Genomic DNA, 18,212 nt, shown 5'->3' with positions numbered 1-18,212 from the left:
ACCTAATCTATATACCTGGCAGCATGAGTTTATTAAAAAGATATTTGGGCACAAGATTACTAAACTAACACAAGGCAATAAAAATTTAAGCAGAAAAAGCTTTAAGGAAAAGGCACTCAGATACTAAAGGGAAGCTGGCATCAGCTGAATAGGACAAATTTATTTGAGGGATTGATTTCTGATCTGGTCAGTTCCCAGGCCACCTTCAGTTAGGAATCCAGAAAAATGCTAGATTGGATACAGGAGGCGGAAGATGATTTAATATTTAGATATGCTGAAAGAAACACTAGAGGACAAAAGGTATTGCTTTCTGGGATCAGAGGGAATTTATTTGCAGACCAATAATTGCTATGCATTGTGAACTGAACAACTTGTACAAGTGGCCTTCAACTTACAACCACAATTATGCCCAACATTTCTGGTGCTAAGCAACAGCTGTTAAGTGAGTTTTCCTCCATTTTATGACTTTTTTTTTGCAACAATCATTAAGCGAATCACTGCAGTTGTTATTATGTTCTTAATCTGGCTCCTTCATTGACATTGCTTGTCAGAAGATCGCAAAAGATGATCACATGTCCTCAGGACATTACAACCGTCATCAATACACACCAGCTGCCAAGCATTCAAACTTTGATCATGTGACTTACTTTCAAAAAGTAAGCTTAATTTCTCTCGGTTGACTTTGAGTAAAGAACACAGTGTTTCTTTTTTTTTTTTTTTTTTTATAAACATAAATAAAACTTGTTTTCCTTTGGTGCAGCAACAAAACATAGGAAATAATGTTCTTTTGGAGGATAGCCATGTTCAGCGCTCTCATGAGGGTGCACACCTCTTCCCAGATTTCATGGAACTTCATCTTGGACACCTTCATCTATTCATCTGTGAGTACCTATAATATTCATACTTGCTCTGGCTGAGGATCAGATCTTACACATGACGTAGTAACTTGGAATTCTGAGAATCTATAGTTCTAATTATCTAGAGCAGTGGTGGCTAACCTTTTTGGGCTCCTTTGCCAAAATTTGTGTGTGCACTTGCGCTTGCGCACTCGTGTGCCAGCACCCAGAAAGCAATGTGCATCCCCCCCCACGTCCCCGGTGCATATCTGTGCAATCCCCCCGCCACCCTCTTACTTGCACTTCACCTCACAGCTGATTTTTGGGTTGGTTTGAGTCCTTTTTCGGCCTCCCAGAGGCTTGAAAAAAGCCTCTGCAGGCTTTGCAGGCTGAATAATCGGCCCGTTTCATCACTTCTGGTATTACAGGAAGTGACGAAACAGACCTATTATTCATCCTGCAAAGCCTGCAGAGGCTTTTTTTTCAAGCCTCCGGGAGGCCGAAAAAGGCCTCAAACCAACCCCAAAATCAGCTGTGAGGCGCGCGTATGCGCAGTGAGGTAAGTTTGCCTGCGGCTCGCATGCCAGCAGAAATGGCTCTGTATGCCACCTGTGGCACACATGCCGTAGGTTCACCATCATGGATCTAGAGGCTACAATAAAAGAAGGTGGCATGTGTCACTGAGCCTCCAAGAAGCAGTTCAGCAGCATCTTGACTTTATGTCTTTCCAAACTGTGTGGGGATTACATTGTCAATATCTTCTCCCGCATAATAGGGAATGCTAGAAGCTCTAACTGCTTAAGGTAGCAAATTCTCAAAAATGGAACATTCTTTTGAGAATTTGCTACCTTCAACAAGTATAGCTTTGTAGGATCCAATCTGGGTCCGTCACTGGGACCAGAGGTTTTATCTTCTGAGCTTTTGGACTCATGATGAAGCCCATCTTCAGGGAACTCATCTCTAGTCTAGGGTGGGGGGGGAAGAGAAAGAGAAGTTCCCTGAGGCTGGGCTTGGAAGACAAAACCTCTAGTCCTGTTGACCAACTCAGATTGGGTCCTGCAACTTTATCCTGGGACATGTATGTATATTCACCTTCATTCATGAACTATTATGTAAGTGTTGTCTCCAGAAAGTTGAGTCATCAGGTGGTTGAAATTCTGGGTGGTTGATATACCAGGCATGAATATTTATGGTTCTTCTTGAAAACCCTCCCCCAATGTATAATTATTTTCTTATAAAGAGGAAACTGCCTGTCTTTCAGATTCACAGCAAGTGGGGCGAAATAGAGGACAACACCACACAATTGGAGTTACACAGACAAAAGCGTCAAGGTGGGTGGATGTCTTTTAACGTCTTTTGCTTACCAACAGTAGCTTCAGCTTCAGATACACATCAATTTGTACAATCACTTTGCTTTGGTAAATGATCTGATTTCTGCCTTGCTTGCCAGCTACAACTGGACCAGACAATTCCATTGTTAACAGAGTGATCATAAAGTAAAATGTCACTTGACCATGCCTGACTTATGACATCAGTTCCAGCTGCAGTTGTGAAGCAGATAAGGTGCAATTGTTAAGCACAATGTTATATATACTGATAGAGACTGTTTGTAACCCAGGGTTGAAATGAGGAGTTCTGAGCCGGCTTGTTTTCTTGCAGATATTTTCTTAATAGGTAGAGATGGAGCTTGCCCATTCACAAAAGGATGGCAGTAGTGCATGGTCAATCTCAAGCAAACTGGGCAGAGCATCCCAAAGTCATCAAGGAATGTGTCATTGGGATCCCTGGGCATCACACTGGGAGATGCAGAGATAGGATACAGGGCAGCTCAAAAGCACCAATGCTTGTTGTGGTAAACATACAGTATAACATGTTAAATGGAGATAAAGGTGATCTTCAAGTTACAGTTGCAATTGGGACCAGGACTGCCATCACTAACGGGATCATAAAGTGCAATGTCACATGACCACACCCCTTAGCAAAACCAATCCAAGCAGTCCCGGTTGTTGTTGCAACCCAAGATGTGTGAGTCATTAAGTGGGGAGTGGAGTGAGTCCCAGGTAAGGAATGTTGGGGAAGGGGTAGGGAGGTCCTGAGAGATGATGCAGTGTGTGGTCAGGAAGGCTGGGAAAGGAGGGAGCTGATGTGTGTGTTCATGTGTGCGATTGTATGGAAGCTGTTGGAAAAAAAGGACCTGAAGTGCTTGTGATTGCAGGGAGGCCATGGAGAAGGTGCTGGGTGAATGCATTTGTGCAATTGCCGGGAGACCAGGGTGCAGGGTGCATGTGTGTGTGTGTGTGTGCATGTGCTTGCACAATCACAGGAAGACCAAGGAAAGAGGGCAAAAGAAGAATTTGCAGCCAATCGAATCTTTTGGGTGTGTGGTAGGGATGATGTTCCAAAGGATCTGAACCATGATAGAAAAGGCTCTCTTCTTGGCTCTTGGATAAGACCCATAACACGTCAATCTTGATGGGATGGGTAGGTGTAACCAGTGAGGGGCAGTCCCTCAAATAATCCAGCCTCATACCATGAATGGCTTCATAAGTTATTACCACCACCTTGAATTGAACCTGAAAGCAAGCATATTGGCAACCAATGCAGCTGCTGGAACAGAGGTACAGCATGCACTGATTGAAAAATGCACGTATTTGCTTACATTGCTGCATTCTGTACTAGATGAAACTCACAAGTTAGTTGACAAGATATGTTCGTTGTGAGAGATTTTCTGACTCCTGGGCCTGGGATTTTCTGGCATGGACCGTCATTGAGAAGAAAATAGCAGAACATGGCTGAATCACTCTTATTACATAATTAATCACGACAGATAATTTTTTCTCTCTTGTTAGACATGTTGCCGGAATACACGATTGCTGTTGAGATAAACTTTGTAGACACCTCACTCCAGGAGGACCTCAGAAATTTTTTTAAAAACCTTAGCCTCCCAGTTTCAGTAAATGTCTCTGATTCAGATATAAGCATTTCACAAATTAATATTACTACCGGTAAGTAATCTTTCACCATTTACTATCAACATTTGCTTTTTCTATGTTTAATTTAATTTTGGGGTATTTTGGTGTGTGTGTGTGTGTGTGTGTTAAAAATAAATAGCTGGATCAAATCTGTGGTACAAAACTGAACTAGCAGTTCTTAATTGTTTAATTTCAGTACTCCTTTACATTCTTAAAAAGTATCGAGGACACCAAACAGTTTTGGTTTGTTGGGTTTATTTATTCATTTAAAAATAACAATAACAGACCCCCAAAACTTTAACCTTAGACTGCCTACCATTGACCTCACCCCTTTCCTAAGAGGTCTGTAGGGGGCGTGCATATGCACACCAACGTGCCTACCGTTCCTGTCCTATTGTTTTTTTATATTTTTGTTTCTTTTATTTTTTTATATGTATCCATTTCATGTATCCATAACTATGTTTATACTTATACCTGTTATCTTATAATTGCTTGACAAAATAAATAAATAAAATAAATAAATAAATAAATAGTAAACCCATTACATGATCACTAACTTTAACCCTAAAACTGAGTTATTCTGAAAACACCCATATTTATATCCTAAACTTGCTACCTTAAAAAATCCTAACAAATATAAGAAAACACAAGGACATATGTTCAGGGTTGGGATCCTACCGGCATAACAACTGCTTCGCTTGATGCGCATGCACGCCAAATGCACCCTGTGCATGTGTGCGCATTACACTCACATGCACATTACTTACAAATCACCAGGTCCGGCAAGCATTCAGCTGCTCCAGCTGACGAGTGGCACAGCTGTGCCGCGCAAAGCAGCTGAGGAAGAAAAAGCAGAGAATAAAGGACAGCCTAGAGCCCAGGCGGGCAGGTGGGCCAAACAGACAACTAGAAGATCGTTGCAGCGAACCAGTTTGGTGTCAGCTGCTCTTCGGAGCTACCGGTTCTATAGAACCAGGTCGAACCAGTAGTATCCCACCCCTGCATATGTTATTACCCATCAGAGTGATGACTTCACCACTTGTCATGTAGTCCCTAAAAAACTACAGTCTACCTTTATGAGAATAGGAATGGAAAACTTAAATAATATTTTAGTATCGTTATAAAAATAGTTTTATAGACTTTTCAGACCTCCCCCCTTGAAAAGGTCTCAGAGTCCACATCCCAGAGAACCATTGCTTTAAATAATCACTAAATGTTAGATCATATTACCTTTGCTGGCACCTCACACTTTTGGCAGCCCTTGTCCAGGAGCCAAAGGAATAGCTACCAAGAGACTCATCCATTATTTCAAAATGAAACAAAACACATTATATTAATATTTGCTAACACCTGACAGCTCTTCTAATATGAAGAGAAGGGAAGTCTTCTGGGAACACAAGAGCCTCTTTGTGGTATAGGGTGGCTCTTTGCGATTCAACCTAATGGAATTAACTGTTCTCATGTTCCAGGAAATTAGAAGCACATTTCGTTCACTTAATTCCTTTCTCCTTTAACGTCCTGGTCAGAGGTTGGAGGGTGAATTTCTTTTGGAAGCCATAAAAGGACTCAGAACTAAAAAGTATTTGGTAGAATTAAGATAGGCAGGAAACACTAAAATATTTATAAAAGATTAGCAATACTTCCTGCAACAGATAAAATTCTGTAAAACAATCTGATTTATCAAAACGGTACATTAATCTGTTTAATGTACTTAAACATTTGCCCTCCCTGTTTCTTGACATATTGTTTCAATCCAGTGGAGAAATGTGGGCACCGGATCTATCATATTTGGGTTGTAAAATCTGTAGTTTGACAGTTCAGATTGTTTTTTTTTACTGGTTTAAAAATGGTGTAGATTGTTCAGAAGAGATTTACACAACCCTTCCTTGTTCTAAAAAATGACATTTATAGTGGAATCTCTACTTGGGAAGGAGGACTGTAGTGAGCGTTCAGCTCAGCTTAGTCCGAGTGGACAATCATTTAAATATGATCCAGCAGTTCTAGGCTGCATTAACAGAGGGATAGAATCACAATCACGTGAAATGTTAATACCACTCTATAACACCTTGGTAAGGCTACATTTAGAATACTGCAGCCAGTTTTGGTCACTATAATGTAAAAATATTTTGAGACTCTAGAAAGACTGCCGTGAAAGGCAACAAAGATGATTAGGGGACTGGAGGTTAAAGAATGGTTCTGAAATTGGGTATATCTAGAAAAGAAGGACTAGAAATGACGTGATAGCAGTGGTCCAATATTTAAGGGGCAGCCACAAAAAAGAGGGTGTCAAGCTATTCTCCAAAGCACCTGAGGGCAGGACAAGAAGTAATGGATGGAAACTAATCAAGGAGAGAAGCAACTTAGAACTAAGGAGAAATTTCCTGACAGTTAGAACAATTAATCAATGGAATGACTTGCCTCCAGAAATTGTGGGTGCTCCAACACGGGAGGTTTAAAAAAGAAATTGGGCAACAATTTGTCTGAAATGGTATAGGATTTCCTTCTTGTGCAAGGGGTTGGATTAAAAGACCTCCATGGTCCCTTCCAACTCTGTTACTTTGTTAGTTGGTTAGGTTGTTGTCCTCTGTTAAACTCTTTACTTGCAGATATTTTTTTATTTGTATCCCACCTTTATTATTTTTACAAATAATTCAAAACATCAAACATATTCAACATACCTTCCTCCTCCTATTTTGGTAAGGATCACGTTATACCTGAAACAACTGGAAGCCCTTGGTCTGAAGGTCAACGTTCCTCTTGACATTTGATGTTCTACAAAGTAGTCTGTAGGGTTTGAAGGTCACTCCCTGAAGTCAATATTATCCAATGTAATGATTTAACTGATTAATATATCCATACATGAACAGATTAACCATACTTAATGTTTGCTAGAGAAATTGAGACTAAGAGACCCAACACATTACATTACCTTTGTTACTGCAGATCTGATCCAATGTTTTTTTAATATGGCATGAATCAACCTGTGAGGCTAAAAAAGTGATTTTTAAAATATATTATTCTTTTACAATTAACCAATATTCACAGTGTGTTTAGGGTTTAGCCTAAAACACTTTTGAAAAGCCAGAACTAAAAAAAAATTAAACCCAACCTGGCTAGCTGGGGAATTCTGGGAGCTGAAGTCCATACATGTTCAAGTGGCCAAAGTTGAGAAACACTGGGTTAGGATCTTGGATATTCAACCCTCCAAGTTTGTGTAAGGTTTGAATCATGCATACAGAGTAACCATAATCAATGAGATGAATAACATCAGCAAGATACTATGATTTAAGTCTTTTTTCCCCCTCTTTCTCTTTTCTCACATTAGTATGCAACTCAGCTGGCACTAATCATTCTCATTGTTTCTGTGAACCTGATTATGGATGGTCTGCCAAGATCTGTAAAGCATATCCTGTCTGCCCTAATACTACAACTGCAGCGGGAAAGAGCTGCAACTGTATCGCGCAGCTTCCTCCTCAAGGGACTTTTTGTGAACTTCAGTCAGAAGGTAAGAGGAGGTGGCAAATGAGGATGAGTGGTGACTTAGGGGCAACAGCAAGTCATTCATGAAAAAAATAACTTTTCATGGTAATCTGCCAAAATGGAAGCTTAACGTATTTTCAAATCAGAAAGTTCTGATATATACTCTAGGATAGCAGCTCACAGCCTTTTCAGCCTACATTTTACACCATTGCTATTTGCCAATTCTTCACTTCCTGGAATCTGTCAAATGTCATCTGAATAATGTTTGACTTCTATAATCTATGCAATCAAACATGATCAGAAATCTGTTGTAGATCTTTATCTTCATCCTATGATTTGCAAAATTTGAAAAGCCTCCTACATTTTGCAAATGCATTGATTATATTTTTATTCCACTTATCCTAAATCCCCAGTATGGGGTGACCATGCACTGTTTGGTGCTTCCTGAGTTCTCTGCTACATCTAATTGCATTGGTTTAGAATACTTTGATTTTGAAAATTGAGTGGGAAGCTAGCATGTAGAAAATCAAAGCATGGATCTCAAGCATTACCTGCATTTCTCATGGCTATGCCCCCAGCACATAAACTGGAAGTATTCTTAGAAAATAAGAGGATAGGTGGCTGCAACCTTTTGGTAAATGGGTCCTTTATGAATAGCCATATCCACCACTGCAACAATTGTGGGAAAGTGCCTATGGCATTTGATCAACATTCTAAATATGTCAGTTGATCTCCAAGAATGGCTTGGTTTCTCTTGTACACTAGTATACATATAATGGGCACTACCTAAAAATTATCTTTTCACAAAAGAGCCCCATCTCAGTCATTTCATATTGTTTGTGCTCTGTTCCCATCCTCCATATTTATTAGTTATTTTCTATTTAATTTCTTGTTTTCAAGACAATTTCTTGTTTTTGTTATATTACTGCTTCTACGCCAGTCCTACGATTTTAATCCCTCTATTGTAAGTATTGTTCCATTTGCTCCCATTGCCATATTTCAGATTATTATTTCCATCTTCTCCATGTTGTCATGCAAGCTCCAGTAAAAGAATACATAACTAAATTAATGTGAATTTTAAATGAATGGACTATTAAGCATTTAGCCAAGGCTGAGTTTTATGATTAAATGAGGCTTTATTTTCAGATCTTTATTTCAGCTAATAAGAATATTTTCTTCTTCTTTTTTTTACCACAGATATGCCTTCAGTGCTCATAACAAAAATGTCTGTCCGACTTGATATACCCTTCAAGGATGTTCTATGGGATTCGTCCTCTGTGTTGTTCAAACAATACAAACATGATCTTGAGAAAGCAGTAAGTCTGAGCTGGTTCTTCAGCTAAAACATGGCCAAGATATTTTAAAACTCTTATTACTTAGCTGAAGAGGATTTCTTTTGAAAGTGTCTAGATAGTTTGGGTGATAAAAACAAATGCAAGTCTCATTTTGTAGTCTTTTTAGTACCTCAACTAAACTCTTAACTGAAGCCACCCAAATAAGTTCTCCATAGGCCTTTCATATTGCACAGTTTTCACTCCATGTCCATTTACAAGCTGTTACAAAAGAATTTGAAACTGACCTTGGATTATCTTCATTTCTGATGGCTCAAAACAGGCAATAAGCCAATGTGTTCTCTTTCCAGATGACCAATAGGAGGATTTAAAATTGTTATTGAAATAGCCCCTGAATTGCCACAGCTCCTGGAGCAACAAACATTGGCTTTCTCCCACAACACTGTTGGTTGTTGGGTTTTTATTATTGTAAGTGTATATAACTATACTGAAAGTGTGAACATGGTCTCTAGTTGTCTATGGAGAGTCATGTTTGTCCCAAAGCCGCTTTTCAAAAGGCAACTGGACTGTCTCAGTTTTTTTTCCTTGAAAATGTTTTGTTTCTCATCCATGAAGCATCTTGAATGAGAAGCAAAATGTTTTCAAGGGGAAAAAAGGCTGAGACAGTCCAGTTGCATTTTCTGTATAGTTGGGAACTGATACTTTAAGTGGTCTATGAACAACGCTGTATTTTTATGGGACTGATAGTGGCAAACTTACACAAACAGAAACATATTTTTAATTGAAACACCTATATAACAGAAAGTAATAAATGCTTGCTGATATATGTGGGTCCCAAGTTCCTAAAATGGAAGATAATCCATACATATATTCAACTAGAGATTATCTGGCGATAGCATAGTGAAAGAGTAGAAGAAGCATTCCATATGCAATATACAGCCTTTAATGTAATAAAAGAAAAATATTTGTAGCTCAGAGATGAAATGAGGGGTGCTCTTTGAGATTGGTAGATTTCTTGCAGATGTTACATTACCCAAACTACATAACAGCATCACTGCTAGTAGGGAGTTTGCTGTCAAGTTATATTCTAGTGGCTTGTCCTGTCAGTGTTGGTGGGTCTTGGAGGTTCTTTGGATGAGATGTTTACTGTTAGCTTGTTTGGCAAGGAACTGCCAAAGCCTGGGAAACTATTAAATCTGGGAAAGTATTTATTGAATGGACTTACTTTGATTAAACTCTTTGAATTAAAATTCAGGTTATACTAACCTTCTATCTAATACCTTTCAGATGTTTTAGAACAGCATTCCCCATTTTTTTCAGCTTGGCACCCAATAGAGGTGGCGGGGGTGGAGAGAAAGGATGGCTTTGCATGTGCATGCTCGCCGCTTTCACAAATGAAGCTTCGTGCTCGCCCACCACTTCCATGGCCTGGTTCCAAACAGTTGGGGAGCCCTGTTTTAGATAACAGTGTTCTTAATTGATAAGTATGCTGATTGGGTGTTATGGGTATTGTAATCCAACGTATCTCTTCATCTACTTTTAGTAGATTATTTCTATATTAGATTCAGCAAAGAATCCTTAGCCCATGAGACCAGGACTGTGAAAATCATATTTATTTGATGTTTCATGAAAGTATATAAGATGTCTGTAATAGTAAGTGAAATAATGTGGCCTTAATTAATAATAAATACTCTGCAAAATGTATTGCTTTCTTTCAGTTTATTGAGGGCTATTCAATTTTACCCGGTTTCATAAATGCAACAGTTACAAGATTCAGGTATGAAAACCTTTTTTGTTTCATTTGAACAAATTATAGGAAAAATGATTTGTTTCAACTTCACATAATGATCCAGTTGGTAATTGCTAAGCATAAAATGAAAACTAGCTTCAAGTAATGCAAACTTATAATGCAGAGAAAAGCTTTTTTGCAGTAAAATCAGCAAAAAAGCATAATACAAGCATAAAAAGATAATACAACCTATATAAATATAATATACAGATAATTGAAAAACAAGTTTGTCATAGTTAAAGATATTGTATTAAGAACAGGAAGCCCCTCGGCATGGAACCCAAATAGGTCAGGGTGGTATTCAGCAGGTTCTGACCAGTTCTGGAGAACCAGTAGCAGAAATTTTGAGTAGTTTGGAGAACCGGCCAATACCCCCTCTGACTGGCCCCACTCCCATCTATTCTCTGCCTCCCAAGTCCCAGCTGATTGGCTGGGTCTTGTTTAGTTGCTCTGCACAGGAGAACAGAGCTGGAAAACAGGCTAGTGGGGTGAAGAGGGAATGGGGATTTTGCAGTATTCTTTCTCTGCCATGCCCACCAAGCCACACCATGCCCACCAAGCCACGCCCACAGAACCGGTAGTAAAAAAATTTGAATCCCACCACTGAAATGGGTGACTTTGGACTAATCACTGGGTCACCCTGAATTAGGAAGTAAAATCCATGAACAAGGTACTAACCAATCACTCTTGAAAAAAATGTTGCCAAGAAAACTGTATAGATCTGTTCATATAGTCACCTGGAGAGTCAAAACTCACTCAGAGAATCATAACACCTGCATGGATATTTGAAGAAAGCAAAATAAATTATATTGGCCATGATAAAAATCCTCAAATCCATTCTAGAGCTATATCTTTGTAGTCATAATGTTGTAATACCTATTCTAAATTGAAGAGATTGTTCCCATCATGATCACCCATCAAGGATTACTTTTTGGCTCCTATACAATTTCTTTTCCTCAATCCTAATCTCCAACTAGCAAAAGATCTCTCAGGGCGTTTTCAGTATATTCTGGAGTGTCCAATAAGAAAAATAAATCTTTCTTCCAGTTTGAAATTTTCATTGTTCTTTTTTTTTATAAAAAGTTTTTTATTTTTATAACAACAACAACAAACAAGTAAAACCTTTCTGTTCAATAGTGTGTCAGTTGGGTACATATATCTTTGTGCACATAGTAACATTCTCATACATATTTTACTTATACATACTTATAATCGTTCTAATCAATATTTTATATCACATGTATCACTTGTTATATTATCCTTAACATTGTAATTATTGACTTTCAATGATATATTTCACATTCATTTTCTTACTCTATCTAACTCATTTGTTTATCAGTAATGATATATTATACTGTACTTACATATTTCAATTTCTTACTCTTTTATCCAACCATTCATAAAATAAATTCCAAATTTTATAATAATCTTTTTCTTCTTGTTCTCTAATTGCCATTGTCAATCTACTCATTTCTGCACATTCCATTGTTTTCTTATTTCCTCATCCATCGGAATTTTCTCATTTTTCCAATTTTGTGCAAATACAATCCTAGCTGCTGTTAAAACATTGATAATCAAATATGTTAACTCTTTATTGTAACCCTCAGGCAAAATTCCCAATAAAAATGTCTCTGGTTTTAAATCTATATGCTGTTTTATCATTTTCCCCAGCTGCATGTGTATTCTAGTCCAATACTTTTTAGCTTCTGTACATGTCCACCACATATGGTAGTATGATCCTGGTGACTTCTGACATTTCCAGCACTTCACCGACTTATCTTTAAACACCTTGGCAATTCTTGTTGGGGGTAGATGCCACCTGTAAAACATCTTATACAAATTCTCTTTATAGGGTGTTGACATAATTAATTTATAGTTTCTAGACCATAATATCTGCCATTTATCCAAATCTATTCCATATCCAAAATTTCTCCCCCATGCAATCATTGATTCTTTTACTTGTTTTTCCTCTAATTTCACTCCAAATAAATAACTATATAATTTGTTGATCAACTTCTCTTCAGTGCCTGTTAGGATTTTACCCAATTCAGTCAATTCCTTATAAAACCCAGCCATCTTAATGTCTTTTTCATACCTTGTATGTATTTGCAAATACAAATACCAATTTATATTTATCCCTTGTAACTCTAATTCTTGCTTTGTTTTGAGTTCACCCTTTTCATTTAAAATTTCTTCATATCTAATAATGTATTCCTTTCTAAAAAGCTGTGGATATGTAAAAGCTTCTAATGTTGATAACCAGACTGGTATTTTCATATAATGATAGTCTCTTATTTTTTCTGATACTGTTAATAAAGCATCCCTAATGCAGTGTCTCCTAAAGTATCCATGTACCTTACTTTCTTTGTACCATAAAAATGTATGCCGCCCCAATTGTAAATCATGGCCTTCTAGTGTTAATAATCTGGCATTTTTCAATACAATCCATTCCTTCATCCACTTCAATATTGTTGCCTGGTAATATAGTCCCCAATAGAGTAATCCAAAAACCCCTCTCAACCTTGCATCTGGTAGTAATTTTATCTTAAATCTAGTCTTTTCCCCCTGCCAGATAAATTTCAACATCATTTTATTTAAATCTTCAAAGTATTTTTTTTTCAATCTTATTAGAATTGTCTGGAATAAGTATAATATTTCTGGCAATATATTCATTTTAATTGTCACTATTCTACCAATTAAAGATAGTTGTAAATTTTTCCATGAAATTTTCATTGTTCTGATTGTATCATTAAGAAATAGCATACAGACACATAGATGCTATAATATAGGGACAGTAATTGAATTCAATGGGGATATTATATTTCTCTTCATAATAGAATTGCAGAGGTAAACATGCAAACACAATTTAAACACTTAAAACAAAGCAGTGAATATTTTAATTCATCTTTAGAGTCCATTATACAATTCTAGCACTTAAGATACTTTGGGTTACCCTCAGTAAGGGTATTTTGGTGGGGAGAGGTTCAAGGACAGCATTTACTAGAAGAAACAAGCAAACAAAGAAACAATTGTCAGGAAGATTGGTGGGCCATCTGAAGTAGATTCTGGAGACCTAGGAAGATGGAAAATCTACTGCAGAAGCAGGAGTTCACTGCTGAATAGCCCTTTGTCCTGTTAACCATAAGCCATCACATTGGACTGTACTGCTATCAGGGTTCCAGAAAAACTGGAAATGCTTTTGAGTAGATAAGGCAGAATTGTAGACAAGAATGATGAAAAAAATCCACATCTAGTTTTCTTTTCTTTCAGCTACCATGAAAATATAGCTTTAAAAGCCATTTAAAAAAATTAAGGTTTTCCCTGTCCAGTCATGTCCAATCCAAGGGAGGTAATGCTCATTTCTGATTCCTAGCCGAGGGAACCAGCATTGTCTGAAGATGCTTTCATGATCATGTGGTCGATATGACTATATGCTGAAGGTGCACAGAATGTTATTACCTTCTCACCAAAGTGGTACCTATTTATCTACTCGCATTGCATGCTTTCAAACTGCTAGATTGGCAGAAGAACGATATTGTGTATAATTTATTACATAATGAGCTTGACCTTACTGGACAATATTCTTTTTACGTAGGCCTGGAAGCATCGTAGTTGGCTATGAAATAACCTCAGCAAGGCAGATCCCGCTTGAAAATGCACATCCTGATATAGCAGCTCTCTTACGTTACCCCTATCACTTGGCATCTTCCACATTTTCAGCAGAAGTCTTTGGTAATGTTTTTTAATGCCTTTTATTAAAATGTGTATTTCTGTTTTGGTGAATACAGTTGCTGTCCTTGGTGGTGAGAAAATATCTTTAGAGTTTTAATATAATTTTACAACCACAGGCCAAGCTATGATAGTGAAGAATCAAACTTGGAGATTCAGCCTTTAACATGGATTTGTGAAAAGGTGGCCATTGATTGGCACCACTTTGTTTGAAAATGATGTTTGTATTCATTAAGCTAAATTATTGTTAATCACCTTGGAAAATCCCTCATGCAAAATTATCTCGCCTCCTGAACCAGAGCTCCTTTGAACTGAATGTTTAAGGCAATTAAGATATCCATTCCAATGTCTTCATTTTGCTAGGTAGTTTCATTGTATTATTTTGTACTCTTTTGAACAAAGCATGTTCAGAAGAGTACAAAATAATACTATGAAGTAGCTGATCATTATACAAGCAATACTCTGTATCATAAGTTGGTTCACATATGAATATGAATTTTAGAATTCATATTTTGGAAAATTATTAGTTTTTCAGGTTGAAACAGTGTGTCGTCTACATGTGTGTGATATGTGTATAGATGTATATGTATATGTGGCTTGCTGGATATTTAGAATGAAAGATTAACTATGTATTGAATTATAGGACTATGTAGAGCTTCATTTTCACTCCCCAAAAGAGTCCAAGAGAGTACAAATATAGCATCTGTGTCTTATATCTTAAAATAGCAATTTTCCCTAGACTGAACAGAAATTATTAAATTGTACATTTTACTAAATTATATGTGGTAATAATAAATATTTCACTTTCCACCAGTTTTGAAGAATTCTCTTTATGCCATGCTAGGTAAAATAAATATCTCTACTTCTCCTGAACACATTTTCGAGGGAGATACAGTAAAAATAACCTGCACAACAGAATACATTTCAAGAAAGGTGACCTGGAGTTATAATGTCATCAAGGCTGACAGGCTTATATTGACAGACGAGGTTAAAGATGGAAGCAAGATAGCAACCCTGACAATAACAGACATCAAGTTGAACGAAGCAGGTAATTCTGAATTCTAAATAGAAGGGTGCTGGAGCTGTTGTTTGTGTTGCCCGATAATCAGCAGTCAAAGGGTCAGAACCAATTCTTATAAACACTCCCACCAACATTAGCAGGGTAAGCCATTGTATATAAACAGGGAACAAGCCCCACACTTCCTAGCACTGGTGATATTTCCTAGCCAGGGAACAAAATGTCTGCAAGCAAACAATCAAGTTCAGAGAGCATCAAGAATTCCACAATTCACCCCGAGCTACAGATATTCTCTTCTTATAAACAGTGCTGTACAAAGGCAGAAAATAGATCCAAAAATTTGTGGTCCTTGCAGTCCATTGTTGGAGCCAACAATGTCCCTTTTTAAACTGGGATTGTTTGAAAATAATATTCCTCATCGATCTAAAATTTGGCCAAGTATAACCAAACACACTCATTCTATTATGCTGGGAAAACAACATGCTATCACTGTCAAAGTTACTGAAGTAACTAGTTACTGAAGTATGGCATAAAATGTTACTCTTACTTGAACACTGCTGGCCTCTCAACTGTAGCCAGAATATACATAAAGATTGGATCAATGCTGACAAACACCATGGAGCCTGCTCCGATGTATTCCCAATAATAAACTTTCTTCCTGCTTCAGCAAATTTCCCTCCATCAGTGGTGAGATTAGCAGTAGGTCTTCTGTGCTCAGAGCTTCAGCTAGTCTCATGTCAGAATATCAGCCCAAGCTGTGTGCCGAAATGAAATCAACAAGCAGGAATTCAGTGCAGTGTGTGTTCTGGTCACTATTCCAGGCATCCCTATCCTCCTCTAGTCATTTCCATTTCCACCAGGATCTCCGTTTTTTCCTATCAATCGTTAGTCAGATTCCATGCCTTCAACAATTCCTCCTTGAATCCCTTTTTCCTTTTCCCAAATATATTTTGCCCTTCTGCAAACTTTGAAGGCTGCTGAGATGTTGTTTGTATAGCAGACACACAGCATTGATTGTGTTATGCTGGCAAAAGTCAGAAAACAGCTGTCTGGAGGCAGAGGAAGGAAAGATGGGTGAAGATGACCTTGGTAATGGTCTGGGGTGTGGCTGAAGATTATTTTATGAGTTTCGGGCATCAAAAAACAGTGAATGAGCCATCCTTGTGCCAGGGCAAGCAGCATGTATGGATGAGCTGATAGCTACCTAATAGCATTAGCATGTCCTCTCTCCATTATATCAAAGATCTTGGTCAGTCATTCCAGCAAATGTCTCCAGCTTGTGGTAGGAGACTGATGGAGGTTTTGTTGGGAAACATTATTAACTTTAACGTGAGTCCTTTTGTTTATGGAACCAGCAAAGACCAGAAAGAAATGCATTATGGATAACTCCCTTCTCAGAGCAGGAGATTTAGAACTTAGACCATTCCCAACAAATAGCTGGGGAATCTCTATTTGGGTTTCCAGTGAGGAAAGTGTACCACCCTTCTGGTTAATTGGCTCCATCTACACTTATTGTTAAAAGGTGCTTCCTCATTTTATCTCAAAAACTTCATTGTAACTTAAGTCCATTAAATCTAGCCCTGCTCTTCAAAATTATTATATGAAGCAGTTCTTCAGATAACCTGTAAAGTGTTGATTCATTCTCTCTCCACCTTCTCCTGTCCAGTGTCAATAGACTCGGTCATAAGCACCACAGCAGTGTGAGGTAAGTTCAAAATGACAGCAGGCACATAATGAAGACGTGTGAAATTTGCCCTTACATATTTGTTTCTCAGCAGTGAATAGAAATGTGTAGGTCATAGGCTTTGTGTGCTCTGACATTTGTCTGCCCACTGCAGTTGCCTATGGATCCTGTTTCTGACTAGCTTTCCTCACACCACTTATTTGATTGATCATTTGGTGGCCTTCTTTGAACCAATGCTAATTTTCCTATCTCATTCTTAAGGTTGTGGTGCCTGAAATGATGAAGGCAAGCTATGTTTTGCCACTGTTACATAATTTTTATTGAATAACTTTTTACCAAAACTACCAAAAATTACCCTGCTAGCCTATATTATTGCTGCACTCACAAGTTTGAACAAGATGGTTGGGAAACTCTCAAGAGCACATTTAGGATGGAAAACAAATTCCTGTTGCACAACTAGAGGTATGCTGGCTGGTATGATGTTAGCTGAACTAGTTATTCTATTAAAGCAAAATAATACTGCATTGTAAGTTTTTAACTCACCCTTCTGGTTCATACTCAGTTTGGGACAGACTATTTCTCTGAGATATAGCCTCATGTATTAGAACTGCAGCATACATTTCTTTTATTAGAGAACTGCGATAAGCTTGTTATATTTCAAAAGTGGCTTTTGTTAGTGTGTTAAGTGTTAAAAGTATGTTATTTTAGGAAACTATGTTTGCCCATAACATATTTGTCTTTTTTGCAGATAATTTTACTTGCAATTTTAAAGATGACACAGGGAAATTGTCCTCAACATACATAGGTGAAGTTAATATAGTGGTCTCTCAAATTAAACTTGTGTCATCAGAAAATGTTTCTATTGTCTGTGATGGTACAGATAGAAGAGAACTAAGCTGCTGCACAGATAGAGACATACAACTTTTCTCTCCTTATTGGAGACCCAATGGAGCAATAAATATTTCAGGTATGTAGCAATATCATCTATACTAAGTGCTGATTATAGCTGATCACTTTACTCTTTCCAGCGCTCTTTATATTGAAAGTGTAGCTGTCTCTCAACATTTGTGTTATTTTATGGATCACAGAATGTTGGACACAAATATGGGCCCAGATTCTGACTTTCATACATTCCTCCATCAAAGCAAAATCAAGACCGGAACCTGAAATTGTGTTACTTTCTCTTGCTCCACCATTGTCTAACTTGAACTGGCCTATGTGTTAAGCAAATTCACTGTTTGCTCCCTTCCTAGACCAAAAAGATAATAATCTTTGGTCATGGAGAGCTCCAATCTCTTGATCTCAGTTGGAAATGTGGGGCAGAAAGCTAAGTGCTTTCCTATTTCTGCTTTTTCTTCTCCTTCACAAAACTTAGACTTCCAGATTTGCCTGCAAAGGGGAGAATGAAAGTA

At 37.7% G+C, this 18,212-nt stretch overlaps 1 protein-coding gene across 2 annotated transcripts in view; it reads left to right on the top strand.

Annotated features, from left to right (window-relative positions):
* ADGRF5 (adhesion G protein-coupled receptor F5) overlaps window positions 1-18,212 on the top strand; it is a 48,256-nt gene that overhangs the window by 10,950 nt on the left and 19,094 nt on the right. For both annotated transcript variants that reach the window (XM_087949210.1, XM_026679088.2), the window contains exons 2-10: window positions 761-881; window positions 2,098-2,167; window positions 3,686-3,841; window positions 7,134-7,313; window positions 8,486-8,604; window positions 10,299-10,357; window positions 13,965-14,101; window positions 14,943-15,146; window positions 17,549-17,767. In XM_087949210.1, coding sequence (XP_087805336.1) covers window positions 780-881; window positions 2,098-2,167; window positions 3,686-3,841; window positions 7,134-7,313; window positions 8,486-8,604; window positions 10,299-10,357; window positions 13,965-14,101; window positions 14,943-15,146; window positions 17,549-17,767 — 1,246 coding nt within the window. In that variant the 5' untranslated portion in view covers window positions 761-779. The remainder of the gene's footprint in view (window positions 1-760; window positions 882-2,097; window positions 2,168-3,685; window positions 3,842-7,133; window positions 7,314-8,485; window positions 8,605-10,298; window positions 10,358-13,964; window positions 14,102-14,942; window positions 15,147-17,548; window positions 17,768-18,212) is intronic.

The sequence above is a fragment of the Notechis scutatus genome, chromosome 1 (genome assembly GCF_049901735.1).
Source record: "Notechis scutatus isolate UNSWTSFEM ecotype Mainland chromosome 1, rNotScu1.2, whole genome shotgun sequence".
In the NCBI taxonomy this organism is placed as follows: Eukaryota; Metazoa; Chordata; class Lepidosauria; order Squamata; family Elapidae; genus Notechis; species Notechis scutatus.
This window is presented reverse-complemented; position numbering and strand designations above follow the sequence as displayed.